This window comes from Callospermophilus lateralis, chromosome 1, assembly GCF_048772815.1.
Source record: "Callospermophilus lateralis isolate mCalLat2 chromosome 1, mCalLat2.hap1, whole genome shotgun sequence".
Lineage (NCBI taxonomy): Eukaryota > Metazoa > Chordata > Mammalia > Rodentia > Sciuridae > Callospermophilus > Callospermophilus lateralis.
The window spans coordinates 58,310,046-58,326,558 of NC_135305.1; the positions used below are offsets into that span (position 1 = coordinate 58,310,046).

The 16,513-nt window shown below is 31.7% G+C and overlaps 1 protein-coding gene across 1 annotated transcript in view; it reads left to right on the forward strand.

Annotated features, from left to right (window-relative positions):
- Positions 1-16,513, forward strand: part of Ptpn12 (protein tyrosine phosphatase non-receptor type 12) — a 110,741-nt gene that overhangs the window by 58,010 nt on the left and 36,218 nt on the right. Inside the window, exons 5-9 of the mRNA XM_076834998.1 lie at positions 236-274; positions 3,528-3,599; positions 5,867-5,926; positions 7,373-7,515; positions 15,105-15,171. Coding sequence (XP_076691113.1) covers positions 236-274; positions 3,528-3,599; positions 5,867-5,926; positions 7,373-7,515; positions 15,105-15,171 — 381 coding nt within the window. The remainder of the gene's footprint in view (positions 1-235; positions 275-3,527; positions 3,600-5,866; positions 5,927-7,372; positions 7,516-15,104; positions 15,172-16,513) is intronic.

The following is a 16,513-nucleotide window of genomic DNA, read 5'->3' on the forward strand; positions in this document are numbered from 1 at the left end:
CAAACTAAGTCATGTTAATTATAGTCAAGCTAATTTGTTGCTACATAGTTAAGACTTTGGAAAATACAATTTTGATAATTTGATCAATACTTTTCATATTTAAACTTTTTAGATAGACTATATTTTTGCTCAGCATAAAAAATAGTTCTTGAGATTTGCATTTAAAAAGGTAAAATTGTGTTTAATTAACATATTCTTTATTCCATTCTCTGCCCCACCACCACCTTCTTTTTAGATCATTGTAATGGCCTGTCGAGAATTTGAGATGGGAAGGGTATGTATACCTATTAATATTTATCATTTCTAACAATAGATGTTCGTGAGTTCCAGATAAATATGCATGAAGTATTTACACCATGAAGATGTTCGTGGTTTTTATTATATAATAGTCTGAGCCCAAGTAGTTAGGTACTTCTTTATTGTGCTCCACTCTTGTTTTTATTTGACTTAAGAAACAAAATAATTTCTATAACACAAACTTTTTATATATATATATATATATATATATATATATATTTAATTGTAGATGGGCACACAACGCCTTTATTTTGTTTATTTAGTGTTATGTGGTGCTGGGGATCGAACCCAGGGCTTCACACATGCTAGGCAAGTGCTCTACCACTGAGCTACAACTCCAGCTCCCCCCCCCCCCCGCTTTTTTTTTACATTTTGTAAATACATTTTATGATATACTTACAATTATTGACTATTGTTACTTAACAGCCTACAATTACTTAATGGCGTTATAAAGTAGAGAGGTATTTTAGAATAGGAATAAAATCAAACAAATGAGAATGTGTTAAATAATTCTGATTAGTGCTGGGGTTGTGGCTCATTGGTAGAGTGCTTGCCTATCGTGTGAGGCACTGGGTTCGATTCTTAGCACCACATATAAGTACATAATAGATAGAGAGATAAATGTATGTCTATCGACAAAAAATATATTTTTTAAAAAATAATAATTCTGATTATTTATCATCAGTTTATAGCTTGGATATTCTGATTAATCTTTCTATGAATATCACTATCTTGTTTTTTGTTTGCTTATTCTGTCCTCAAAACTCAGAAGAAAATTTCTTACCTTAATATTTTTTTTGACTGATGTTGTTTAAGTATATTCAAAATATTATAATGTCCAGTAAACTTCTTTTCTCAATAAGAGAAATATTGCAAAAGCAAGATACATCTTAAGAGTTATGTGAAATGTTATATAAATAATTAGGAAAGTGTAATTTAGCTAATAATTTATTCCTTCCAAACTGTATTTTTACTGGTATTGTCTTTTTGGACAGAAAATGAACAATTTAATATTAGAAAATATAACAATTGAGGAATTAAGTAATGAAATTATTCATTTAAATATTGTTAGTGTATACTTGAATACTATTATTAGTTCATTGTACTAGGAAATTTAAATTTCACACATTTAATGTTCTCTAATTAGTTACTGTTGAAGTTTAGTATTTTTCTTTTTATTCTCTTGATGAGTTTATATTGTATCATAGTAAAAATTTTTGATGAAAAACTGTATTGAGTGTAAAATTTTTTGAAGCAAAAGGTTTTGTGATTTATAATGTTTTGTTAGTATAGATCAAGAATCACTTATCCAAAATATTAGGGGCCAGAAGTCTTTTCAAATTTTGGAAATTTTCAGTTTTTATAATAATTGCATAGATGTTACTAGTTAAACCTCCCTCATCCACAAACCCAAAACCAGTAATGCTGCAAAATCTAAAACTTTTTGAACACTAACATCATGCTTGAAAAGTTTTGCACTTGGAATTGAAGCATTTCATAGGTTTTAAACTTTTTCATAAGAGAAAAAGTAGTAGATTGTGAATGAGTTAGGATTTATGAATTTATTTGATAATCTTGAATTGGATTCCAACTTTGAATGTAACTTAATGGAAGGAGCATAGATGATAGATGGAAGGAGCATAGAAACCTACCCTCTATTACCATTTTGACCGTGTACAGTCTACTGCTACTCTCAGCTTCACTTCCTCATCTCTGAAATAAATACCCATCTTGCAGTATTAGAGATCATGCAGCTATGACATTTAGCAAATACGTTTTGGTATTACTTGCTTGATTTTGGACCAGGAATATAAATACCTATATAATCTATATTTAGTTACTACTCATTTGAATGAGGGGCATGTTACTCATATAACTGTTTTCTGTTTGTTTTAAAATATTAAAACTTTACCAAGTAGGAGACCAAATTACAAAAATCAAAAACAAAACAATCTTCAAAATAATATTATAAACAACCCTAAAAATGATATTTTCTATAAACTTCTCTTGGGGTTTAGAAATTACTTGTGCTCTTAAGCCTCTAAAATATTAGTATTTTTAAGCTAAACTGACACACTGAATAGTTCTCCTTTGCTGTCCTTTGAGCAGTATTGTCAACTTACAGTTCATTCCAGCTGATATGTAATAACTTCACTATTTCTGAAACTCTGACACTAGAAATTTATAAATTACAAGTTCTGGTATTACGGTGACTATAGATAACAGTAATGTACTATTCATTCTATGGTTTAAACATTATACAATATATACATGTATTGAAGCATCAGTGTTACCTCATAAATATGTACAATTTGGGGGTTTATATATGAGTTAAAAATAAATTTAAAATGAGAAATTAATGAACTGATGCATTTCCCACTGCCAAAAGATTTATTTTAAACTTGATGGTCGACCATAGACTTCCATTTTATTGGATCTTGATAAAAACTGCACCGTTTTTTAGTACTTGAATGCTAGCGTCTACTGAAAATTTAAGCTTTTCATTAACTTATCTTGTTTCCTAAAGTGATGGAGCTTAATATTAGAAACCAGTGAAAATTGAGTGTTCTATTTTTATACCTGCTTAAAATAGGAAGATAAGAGGGAAAACTGCCTATACTTTTTAATCTCAAAATTGAATACTTAAAAATAATATATGGTACTTGCGTAAGATTTATTAAATCAATAGAATATGTGTAATATGTTCATAATTAGTATATATAACAGCCCTATAAAATAAGGATTAGCATTCCCTCTTTTTACAGATGAAGAAATTAAAGATTAATAAATAGTAAAATTAGTACTTTTCAAAATTCTTATACCAAGGAGAATGCTCTTTACACATTTCACAGATTTAACATTAATGAATTATCAAGTTATAGGCATTAAAACTTGTCTGGGAACCCTATGTACTAAATGAATTTCCTTGTGCCAGATACTTTTTTAAAGTAGTTTTCCTTTCCTATACAAAAGTGTTTGGTCTGCTGGGTAGACTCGGCTGGTGCAATGGACCTTATACATAAATTGAGGTCATTGTGACTAATCTCAGAGAAGATATAGCAACTTACTTTTAAAAATAGTTTGGATAAGTCTGAGCTGTTTCATAACCTAGTGATGCCAGTTTTTCTATTTTGGAGAAGTAGTAAGCTGAACCATAGGATACAAAATATTTGTGAAAGTTTAAGGAAAACTACTGTGTACATTACTTACTATCTTTTTTTGAACAACAGAAAAAATGTGAGCGCTACTGGCCTTTGTGTGGAGAAGACCCTATAACATTTGCACCATTCAAAATTTCTTGTGTAAGTACCTATTTTTATACACGTTATTTAATCAGGAAACGGGCATTCTAGAATTGATGAACAATAGGTTGATATAAGCCAAACACTCAGTTTCCAGTAAGCTTACACTTACAATTTTAAAAATAGTAATAATGTTTGTTTTTATAGTCTAAATTTATAAGGTTTGGGAATAAGTTCTTATAAATGTATGAATTTACTTGTATATTATGGCCATTTTATTTTACTTTATCTGTTGAAAGTAGTGATTATGTATATATTAAGAGTAAATGGTGGGCTGGGGTTGGAGCTCAGTGGTAGAGCACTTGTCTAGCATATGTGAGGCACTGGGTTCAATCCTCAACACCATAAATAAATAAGCAAATAAATAAATGGAGTAATAGTGTGCTTTGAATGATCTGTTTGGAAACTATATGTTCATTTCAAGGGAAATAAATGAGAAAGACCTTTGATGATTCGAGTATAATATATCATATTAACCTTTCATATCTGTATTATCCTTCCCAAAATTGTTGAGTTTGAGAATTGCTCTCCTGGAAGTTAAAAAATCAATCCTTCATGGCAGATAATTTAATATGAAACTTAGAATATATACCTTATTACTTAAGGATATTGAATAAATTAAATCAAATAAATTAAATAAATTAAGTCAAGCCAAAAATATAACACAGCAGAAATCAGAGAAAATGAATTTTAAAATAAAAACAATGAAGAAAAAGCATGAGTAAGAAAAACAAAGGACGGACAAAAGGAAGTCTAATATAGTCAAGCTTAAGAATAGAATAGGTTTTTTTTTTCTTTTAGGTGTCATGTGGCATCTTCTTTGTTTTTTTGTTTTTGTTTTTGTTTTGTTGTTGTTTGTTTGTTTGTTTGGTACCAGGGATTGAACCCAAGGGCGGTTAACCACTGATTGACATCCCCAGCTTTTTTATCTTTTATTTTGAGACAGGCTCTCACTAGATTATTTACAACCTTGATAAATTGCCAAGGCTGGCTTTGAACCTGTGATCCTCCTGCCCCTGCATGCACCACCACACCTGGCTTGGCATCTTCTTTCTTAACCACATAAAAAAATAAAATAAAATAAGATTTCATTTGCTCAGGCTTGTGTATATATGAAAATTAATTGGAATCATTAAATGTTTATGTCATCTAAAAATGCCCTCTTAGAAACACCTACCATAATATTTGACCAAATAATCTGGGTACTCTTGGCCCAACCAAGTTGAGCCAAGATATAAAGTCAATTGTTACATTCCCCATTTCTCAGCATTACTTTCACTTTGCTTTCTATAATTAAATGAAATATAATTCACATATTTATTTATCACAACAGAACAAAAATTTCTGAGTAAACAGAAATTTGCTGGTTCCAAAAAGCCAAAAATATTTACTCTCTGGTCCTTTACCAAAAAAGTCAAATCTTAGACCAATGGTTCTCATCTGTATTCCTTTTTTTTTTCTTTTTTAAATTTTTAGTTATAGATGGACACAATACCTTTATTTTATTTATTTATGTAGTGCTGAGGATCGAACCCAGTGCTCCATGCGTGTAAGGCAAGTACTCTACCACTGAGCCACAACACCAGCCCTGTTTTCCTTTTTGGTAAAAGTAAAAACATATTCATTCAAAAAATACAAAGTAAATTACCATGATTTGAAAAACTGAAACAGGAAAAATATTATTCTTTTAATAAAATAGCATATGATATTATCCTTGACAATCACTGCCCTACACTATCATCTAAGGTTTTAATTAATAGGACTATAAGAATAATCTGCTTAGAGACATACTGATAAAGAGGCTTCATTCTAATACTTTGGCTAAATGACAGACAGTGAAAGACTTAAAGTGAGAGAGAGTAAGTAAGTAAGTTAGATAAGCTGGGTGCCATGGCACATGTCTGTATTTTCAGGCACAGAATTGAGGGAGTCTGAGGCAGGAGGATCACAAGTTCAAAGCCAGCTTCAGCAACTTAGTGAATTTTGTCTGAAGATTAAAAATTTTTTAGAAGACTGGGGACTTAACTCAGTGGTAGAGTGCCCCTGAGTTCAATCCCCAATACCACACACCCCCGCCAAATATATATATGGAGAGAAAGAGGTATAACCTTTAGAATGGTTGTTTGTATAATTATCAGGTACATCTGGAATTTTAAAGGATAATTTTATATAGTGGGCTTTAAGTGTTTTGTTTATATATGTGTTTGGTATGTATATGTTTTTGTTTTAATGTTTTCTTAGACTCACAAATGTTTCTCTGTCTTTAGGAAGATGAACAAGCAAGGACAGACTACTTCATTAGGACACTGTTACTTGAATTTCAAAATGTAAGTACTTTCCATTAGATGCAATCTCTAAGAATAGTTTTCAAAGAGAAGATATATAAATACTATACTCTTAAGTCACCATGCAAGCTAAATCTTCATTTAGGTATATATTATTTTTACTTGAGGCTGTTGACTTCAGTGTTTCAGAGCTGTATAATATGGTAATTTCTCAAGGAAAGAATCTGAGAAAAATGTGATAAACATTGTAGGAATGCCTGTCAAATTGTCCCTATTTTTATTATCTTAATTTTTAAACCATTATAAATACTCAACTTGTTCATAAAATACATCATTCTTACCAATTTATGCAATTGTAAACATACCTATAATCTTCTACCTTCCTGTTTACATGCATAGTTCCAAGTACTTTTACTGCCCCTAACTTTACCTATCATTAACATGTCCCTTTAGATGAGTCATTTATTGTACATTGTAATTTTTTCATCTATAATAATGTGTACCTTACTGAATTCCTATAGTATTATCAGGCCTGTGAGTCTTTCTAACTTCCTAACAGTAGATACTATCATCTGCACTGTGCATAGATGAAGATACAGGGCTTCAGAAAGTAAAATGGTTTACCTAAATTACTCAGTAAATGGCAGAAGTAAAATTTGATTAGTTTTACCTAGATTCCAAACCCTTTACTTTCTATTAACACCTAGAATAACCATTCTCAAAACATTTGTGACATCAGGACTCTCTTACCTTCTTAAAAATTTTTAGGCTCCCAGAGAGCTTTTATTTATTTATGTGGGTTGTATCTTATACTGTAATTGAAATGGAAACTGGGTTTTTACAAGGCATGAATAAAATGAAAAGATAAAATCCAGAGTCTTCAGCATATATTCTACTAGCTGTTAAAGGAAAAGACAAATAACCCCTTATTAATAATCTGAAAACACTTTAAAATTGATGGACCCACCCTGACCCCAAAGGATTGAGAATAGTTAGGGTGGTACTCAGACCATACTTTGAGAACTGAAGTTCTTTTTTAGTTCAATATTCTGTTGGTCTAATTATACCACATTTTAACACAATGTTTATGGTATATTACTCTTTCATTTAATAGTGTGGATTAGTTAAATGATGTATATATAATGTATGGTTAAAATGTACTTTCTGGAGGTAAGACCACTGGGGTTAGATCCCACATTTGTCACTTCCTGTGAAACTTTAGGTAGGGTATTTAATCTTTCTATCAATTTCTTTACCTGTTAAATGAAGACATTACAACACTACCTTCCTTATGAAGATTAAATAAATTGTTACATGTTGAAGCCATTTAGCATCAGTACTTGACTTATTGGAGGCAATCAGTAAATATAGTTTGTTACCTTTTTTTAGGTAGTGCTAAGTACCAAACAAAAATGAAACTAAATGAGATGTACAGCTTTAAATTTTGCAAATGTATTTTCCTAATTATTGAATTTGTTTTTCATGAAGGAATCTCGTAGGCTCTATCAGTTTCATTATGTGAACTGGCCAGACCATGATGTTCCTTCATCATTTGATTCTATTCTGGATATGATAAGCTTAATGAGGAAATACCAAGAACATGAAGATGTTCCTATATGTATTCATTGCAGGTACAAAAGAATTTTCCACATGTATAAATACAGTACTTTTCTTTAACCTCCATGTTGAATAAGGTTCTATTTCTACATTAATGTGTTCTATTTCTACATTAATGTGATGATAGTAATCCTTAACTTATAGCCTTGTTATATAGTATGTTGAAATTTTAAAAGGTACCCAAAGAAGAAATTTTTATGTGGGTAGATATCTTATGACCCAAACATTGTTTTATAAAAAATTAGTAAATATTCTTTCCCAAGGCTATTAAAGCTTGTATTAGAAAATAAAAGCAAATCATTAATTTTTTAACTTAATTTCTCTGAACAGTGGTCAGTTTTCATAACTAATAAACATTGATGAGAATTTATATACACACACACTGTACATAAGGTCTTATTTGTCTAAGGTATCATTGGTTTCAAGATATACCGTTATGGGGCTGGGGTTGTGGCTCAGTGTAGAGCACTTGCCTAGCACGTGTGAGGCCCTGGGTTTGATTCTTAGTACTGTATATAAATAAATAAAAGAAAATCCATCAACTATTAAAATTATATTTTAAAGAAAGGTTCCATTATTTGATATTAAGAATCAGAAATCACTACCACATACAAGGGAAGGAGTTAATACGTAAGAAGTCAATAGATGATAAGGTACATATCAATTTCACAACTGTTACGATGGGGATTAAATGTGTATTTTAGAATTGACAAACAATTCAGTGACTGTTTCCATTCATCAGGCACATAAGTTTCCATGTTTGCGATGTTGCCCATCGTATCATGAATCATATTTTAAAGTTACTGAAATCTAAGTAGACCAGAAGGCTAGCATTCTTATATTAAGGCAGTATAAACTGTTGATACACACTTACTAGACATCTTTATTAAATTGTGCTTTATAGAAGATGACTTCATTGTAGGCAATACCTAAGACTAAATGATTGCTGGCATTCTTAAAGTTTAGATGTACCTATATTAAATTGCTCGGTAGAGCTGGGCACTGTGATGCATTTCTATAATCCCAGCTACTCAGGAGGCTGAGGTAGGAGGATCCCAAGTTTGAAGCCAACCTAAGAACTTAGACCAACCTTATCTCAAAAAAATTAGAGCTGGGGGCCATAAGCAACTTAGTGAGACCCCATCTCAAAATAAAAATTAAAATGGGGGCTGGGGCTGTAGCTCAGTGGTAGAGTTGCTTGCCTAGCAAGTGTGAGGTACTGGCGATCCTCAGCATTTATTTTATAAATAAAATAAAAGTATGTCCTTCTACAACTAAAAATATTTTAAAAATAAAAATAGGCTGAGAATGTGGCTCAGTGGATTCAGTCTCTAATACCAAAAATAAACAAGAGCTGGGGGTTGTACTAGGTGGTTAAAGCACCTCTGGGTTTAGTCTCCAGTATTGCCCCCAAAAAGTCTTGGCATTTATTCAATCAGTATTTGAAGTTCAGTTAATCTTTGCAAAACTAGTCCTTTTGACATATAAAAAATCATGTAAACCCTGCCTTTGATTTTTGGGGGAATAAATATTGAATATGATATTGTTTGTTTTGGGGACGTAGCTAATTTTATATTCTAAGGGTAGGGTAGAGTTTAGTTCTCTTATATATTTTGCCTAAGATTAATTAGTTTAAGATAACTAATTGTTCTGTTTGGGGATTTTTGTTTGTTTTGGTTTGGTTTTGGGCAGTACTGGATCAAACCTAGGGGTACTCTACCACTGAATTACATCCCTGGCCCTTTTGTTTTTTATTTTGACGGGGTCTTGCTAGACAAGCCTTGAGCTTAAAATCCTCCTGCCTCAACCTCCTAAGTAGCTGAGATTGCTGATATGTCACTGTGCTTGGCACTAACTATTCTTTTTTGTTTTTAATATTTATTTTTTAGTTATAGGTAAACACAGTGTCTTTATTTTACTTATGTGGTGCTGAGGATCGAACCTTAGCACTTTAAACATGCTAGGCGTGCCCTCTACCTCTGAGCCACAACCTAGCCCACTAATTATTCTTAATTAAATATTTTGGGTTATATTGTAATCTGGTTATTTTCCAGTTGATAATATACTTGATCCTGTTTATAACAGAGAGCAAGGAAGCATTTCAGTTGGGAAGAAGTACTTAATTTTGGGGGGAGCTCGGAGTCAGAGAAATTACAAATGCATTTTTGTCCCATAGCTCATAAGAATCTGTATGATTGTTTAATCCTAAAATATTGACAATCTTTTGTTCCCTTGTTTAGTGCAGTATATTATGAGTGTACTACTTTATATTTAATCTTAAATATTTGCTATTAATTTCTGCCCACATCCTTTTTTGGATGTTTTAAACAATAACTTACATGTTTGTTGTTTAGTCTATTTTTTAAAAATTTATATTTCTTTACTGACTTTTATTATTAAGAGTGTATTAAAAATCATACTGTTTCTTATAAAGTTGCTTATCAGGAATTTTTAGGTTATGTGTTTAATAAACTAATAAAAGTTTCAAAATATTTGTTAATGCTACAGCTTTACTATAAAATTATTTTGATGATGTCTGTAATATCTAATTACTTGTAGTGATTTTTCATTTATGAGGTGTATTATATACACCTTCTAGTTAAAAAGCTTTGAAGTATTTTTGTAATTTTTATTTTATTTTTAGATTAATTACATTTATTATTTTTCATTACTATATTATAGTTGTGTATAATATTGGGATTTATTTTGGCATAATTATACAAGTATGAAATATAATTTATTCTAATTCTAGTCTCAGAACTTCCCCCATCCTTCCCCTCCTCCCATCCTGTTCCTTTTCCTCAACTCTACTGGTTTTCCATTTATTTATAGTTTTTTTTTTAATTAATGCCTTATAGAGATGTACATAAAGGCAAGATTTACGATAGTGTGTTCATAAATGTACATAGGAAAGTTTGGTTAGTTTTACTCCACTGTTCCTCCCATTTTCCATCCCTCTTCACTCCCCATTTCCATCTCTTCACTCCCCATACATCTCTCATCGATTTTCATGGATTTCCCTTCATCCCCCAACTTTTTCTTTTTCCTTTAGCTTCTGATATGAGAGAAAATAGTCAACCCTTGACTTTCTTAGTCTAGCTTATTTCATTTGGCATGATATTCTTTAGTTCCAATCATTTATCAGCACATGCTATAATCTCTTTTCTTCTTTATTTGTCAGTTGATATCTAGACTGGTTTCATAACTTGGCTGTTGTGAATTGCACGACTATAAATTCTGATGTAATTGTGTCACTATAGTATGTTGAACTTAGTTCTTGTGGGTAAAAACCAAGGAATGGCATTACCTGAGTCATATATTGGTACCATTCCTAGTTTTTTGAGGAATCTCCATGCTGCTTTCTAGAGAAGTTGTCCTAATTTTTGTTCCTACCAACAATATATGAGTATACCTTTTTCCCAACATCCTCACAAACATTTATTATTCATATTCTTGATAAATGCCATTCTGACTAGAGCGAGGTGAAATCTCTAGTTTTAATTTGCATTTCCCTGATTGGAAGAGATGTTGAACATTTTTTAAAATCTAAAATCTATTTGTTGGCCATTTGTATTTCTTCTTTTGAAAAGTGTTTAATTCTTTTTCCCATTTACTAGTTAGGTTTTTGTTTGTTCTTGGATTTTTTGGGGGAGGGTATTAAGTTTTTTTGAGTTTTTTATATATTCTGGATATTATCCCCCTGTTTGAGAGGTAGGTGACAAAGATCTGTGGCTTTCTCTTCACACTCTTTAATTTTTTCCTTTGGAGTGCATAATCTTTTTGTTGCTGTCCTACTTATTGATTCTTCGTTTTATTTCTTGTGCTTTAGAAGGCTTGTTAAGGAAATTGGTACGTGCCAATATGTTGATGTGTTGGGTCTACGTTTTCCTCTAGCATTTGCAGAGTTTCTGATCTAATTCCTAGGTCTTTTGTGTTGGGGGGAGAGAGAAAGAGATCTAACTTCATTTTTCTACACATGGATATCCATTTTTCCTAGCACCATTTGTTAAAAAGGCTATCTTTTCTCTGGTATGTGTTTTTGGCTCCCCTGTATATCAAGTGACTGTATCTATGTGGATTGTTTTTGTGTCCTCTATTCCATTCGTGTTTGTCTTTTTTGATGTCAATGCCATGCTGCCAACTTTTTTTTCCCCCTCTAGTTCTGTGAAAAATGTCATTGGTATTTTCATGGGAATTGCACTCAGACAATATAATGTTTTTGGTAGGATGACCATTTTGATATTACTAATTCTGCTATCCAGGAACATGGATAAAGGTCATCTTTATTTTTTTTTCTTTTTTGGGTGAGCTGTATTCTGGGGATTGAACCCTGGGCCACTCAACCACTGAGTCACATCTCCAGCCCTTTTTTGTATTTTATTTAGAGATAGGGTCTCACAGCTGCTTAGGGCCCCATGAAGTTGCTGAGGCTGGCGTTGAACTTTCAGTCCTCCTGCCTCAGCCTCCCAAGCAACTGGGATTACAGGCGTGCACCCACTACACTCAGCTAATCTTCAGTTTTTTTCTTCAGTGTTCTGTAGTTTTCATTGAAGAGGTCTTTCTCCTCTTTAGTTAGATTTATTCACAAGCATTTTATTTATTTATTTATTTATTTAGGTTATTGTGAATGGGATAATTTCACTAATTTCTTTCTTAGCAGATTCATTATTGACGTATAGGAAAGCAATTGATTTATGTATGTTGATCTTGAATCCTGCTACTTTGCTAAAGTTATCAGCTTTAAGTTTCTTCTAATGGAATTTTTAGGTCTTTTAAATATAGGATCATGTCATTAGCAAACAGATAATTTGACTTCTCTTTTCCTATTTGTATCCCTTTAATTTTCTTATCTGATTGTTCTGGCTAGAGTTTGAAGGAATATTTTGAAGAGGAGTAGTGAAAGTGGGCATTCTTGTTTTGTTTCTCATTTTAAAAGAAATGCTTTCAGTTTTTCTCTGTTCAGTATGATGTTTGCTTTGAGATTGTCACATATATATATATATATATAGCCTTTGTACTGTTAAGGTTAAGTTTCTTCTATTTGCAGTTTCCCTAGTGTTTTAAACATGAATGGGTGCTGGCCTTTGTCAAATGCTTTTGACATGATCATATATTTCTTGTCCTTAGTATTATTTATGTGGTGTATAACATTTATTGATTTGTGGTGTTAAACCAGCCTTGCATCCCTGGGATGAGTTTAGTTCTCATCTTAATTATTTCCTGTCTTCTGCTTTTGAAATGAGTTTGTTATTCTTTTTCTAGTCCCTTGAGGTGTAATGGGGCATAAATATTTGCATTCATTATATCTTGTTGGATAGTTCCCTTAACCAATATGAAATGACCCTTGTCTCTTCTGATTGATTTTGACTTGAAGTCCACTTTATCTGATATGAAAGTAGCTACCCCTGCTTGCTTCTGGCTATTATTTGCAAGGTTTATCTTTTTCTGTTCTTTCTCCTTTAGTCTATGGATATATTTGTCTGTAAGGCGAGTCTCTTGTAAACAACATATGGTTGGGTCTTATTTTTAATCCAACCTGCTAGTCTATGCCTAGATTGAAGAGCTTAAACCATTTATATTTCATGTTATAAAGAGATGATTTTTATTTCCTTCCATTTTGATTTATCTCTAATTCCTATTTCTTGATTCTCCTTTAACTATTTTTCTATTGTGATGCATCCCTGGGCTGGTTTTCATTTTTATTTTTCATTTCTTCTACATGAAATATTTCATGGAGCTTAGTGGTTATAAATTCTTTGTTTCTGTTTATCATGGAAAGTTTTTACTTCATCTTCAGTTTTAAAAAATAGTTCTACTGGGCTGGGGATGTGGCTCAAGTGGTAGCATGCTCACCTACCATATGTGAGGCACTGGGTTCAATTCTCAGCACCACATAAATATAAAAAAAAAAGATATTGTATCCACCTAAAACTAAAAAATTAATATTTAAAAAAAATAGTTCTACTGGATCTCTAAACGTAACCTACCATTTTCTCACGCAACTTTTAAAATTCTGTCCTGATTTTGTTTGTTGGGCATTTTCTTACTGTGTGTCATGGAGAGGATCTTTTTTTTTTTTTTTTTTTTTTTTATCTTTTCTCTTTGAAGTTCTATATGACTCTTGTATTTGGATTTTCATGTCATTCCTAAAATTGGGGGAATTTTATGATGATATTTTATTGAAAAGTTTGTGCATTCCTTTAGTTTATATTTCAGAGCTTTCTTTTATGCTAGTGATTCTTAAGTTTAGTCTATTTATGTTATCCTCAATTTCTTGAATATTCTCATCATTGTATCTTGACATCTTTATTGTCAAGTTTATTTTCAAGATTATATACTTTGTCTTCAAGGCCTGAGAACTTATCTTCAAAGTAATCTAATCTATTGGTGATGCTTTCCACTGATTTTTAAATTTGATTTATTGAGTCTTTCATTTCCAGGATTTTGATTTGGTTCTTTCTTAGAATCGTCTTATTGAAATGATTTTTCATTTCCTGTATTTTCTGAGTTCTTTCATTATATAAGAACTTTCTAAATTATTTTCTAACACTTCTTCCACTGTGGTGTCAATGGGATCAGGTGTTGTTGTGTTGTAGGCTGTTGGATGGTTTGTTTCCTTGATTTTTCATACTGTTTGTATGTCTGCCCATCTGCTGGGATGATCATCACTTCTTCTTACATGCAGGGAGTATTTTGTGAGCCTCTTTCATTTTAGAGCCCTGGACTGAGTGAATATCCAGGTATTAATGCTTTTACTCAGTGTGTCCTTAGCTGTTTCCAGTATGAAATCACTCTCTGGGCTACTGTTCTTTCACTGCTTCCTTTCTGGGCTTTGGAGGGATTAGAGAATACACCTAGAGCTATTCTATCATCTTCTCCTCCCAGGCAGGCTGATCTTTGAAACAGTAAATCGTCCTCATTTCCTGGCTTTCCTGGTGCCTTGCCTGCCTCTTAGAGATTAGCCAGCACCTGCACAGCTCAGCAACCTGGACCTCCTAAGCATAAAAGAGGAAGTCTGGAGATGAATCCAAAGAATGGTGGGGTCCACAGACAAAGACCACTAAAATTTTTTAAATTAAAAAGCCTGAGGTTATTTTACTTTATACTCTCCAGCTCCCATTAATTCTTCAGGAAGTGAGAGCACATCAGTTTTCTTGTTCTTTTAGGGAAATCACTGCTTGTACTGAAACTAATTTCTAAGGGCTTGCAGCATTTTTCATCTTGCCATTACTTCTCTCAGGTCAAATGTACTATTTCTTACTCTACTATAAAACACAAGAGCCATTTTGAACATAGAATAAATTTAAAGGATGTTTTTAGCTAGACAAGATTTTTTGAATTAGAATAAGATTTCTAAACTAAAGGCTCACAGGTATTCTATGAGTCACTCTTAGAAGTTTCTTGAATTAAGCTTTAAAACAATATAAATTCTGATGTTATAAATGTCATGCATGCATTGTTAAGCTGTAGTTTGTTTACTAAATAAATAGTATTTTATACACTTCTAAAATTATTTCTTGTGTATGAATGTTCATATGCTCATCTGTATTTTGTATTTGTTTTATCATAAAATCAATTTTTTTTTCAAACTTTATATCCTTAGTGCAGGCTGTGGAAGAACAGGTGCCATTTGTGCTATAGATTATACGTGGAATTTACTAAAAGCTGGGGTAAGAAAATTTTTTATGTAGCATTATATCCATCTGTTATGATTTTCAAACAGTATTAATTGCAGTAAATGATAGCATTTTTTAAATTTGTTCTTTTCAGTTATACATGATAATGGAATTTATTTTTATATATTTAACAAGCATGGAATATATCTTATTTTAATTAGGATCCCAGTCTTGTGGATGTACATGATGTTAAGAAATAGCATATATTTTGGTTATACATGGTACTTTTTCAGAATTAGTTTTACCACATAAGAATAAAAAATAAAGATAATGAAAAAGGTATAAATAGTTCATATTGCCTTGAGGGTAATGTATGGGACAAGAGAGTTGGATGAATAACTGCATTAGTGATGTAAACTGCAATCTAACTTTTCTTAATACAGACTTCTCATTGCCTTTTTTATATTTATTCTAGGTATAAGTGTACTGTATTCAGTAAATTTATGCCTACTGGAGATATTATAGTATTGTAGTTAAGAATGCTAATGGTGGAGCCACACTGCCTGGATTAAAATTCTGCCTCTCCTCTATGAGCTGTGGGATTTGAGTTTATTGTTAGTTTTTTACTGTTGGAATTATAATTGTTTCTGCCATTGCTATTTCCAAAAAATTGTGTATGAAGCTGTGGAGGATACAAAAATAGATAAGACACAACCCTCATTATAGATTTAAAAAACACATTACCACATATTTTTATATATATGGTGCTTTTGTTGTTTCTATATTATGTTCATTTTCTATGCATTCAGGACAGATTTTTAATCCTGTAGCTTTAGGCTTTCTTTGAGCATGTCATTCTGTATCTTCCTTAAAGTAGAGTCAATACAGTTTCACTTTTCCTTTTTTCCTCTATTTTTCTGCTTTTTGTCCTGCTATCTTTTCATTTTTAATTTTTTTTTTAAAGAGAGAGTGAGAGAGAGAGAAAAATAATTTTTTTTTAAAGTATTTATTTTTTAGTTTTTGGCAGACACAACATCTTTGTATGTGGTGCTGAGGATCCAACCCCAGCCATGTGCATGCGGTCACTCTACCACTTGAGCCACATCCCCAGCCCCCATTTTTAAAATTTTTGTTAGGGAAAATTTAAGTTTTAAAAAGTTTCTTTAAAATCTCTGTGGTAGAGTTTATTTTTATATTCTTTAAAAATTATAATCATTTACTAGTTCTCAAATTAAAATTTATTAAGTGGACGAAAAAGTTAACTGGAATTATGTCATTTTTAACATTAAAGTCAAAGATTAAAACTGAAATGGGAAGAGGCATATAAATGAATGCCAACACACAAAATTTCAGGTTTATTCAGAAAGTCTGAGATGTTCAGATCATTTAAACTTTT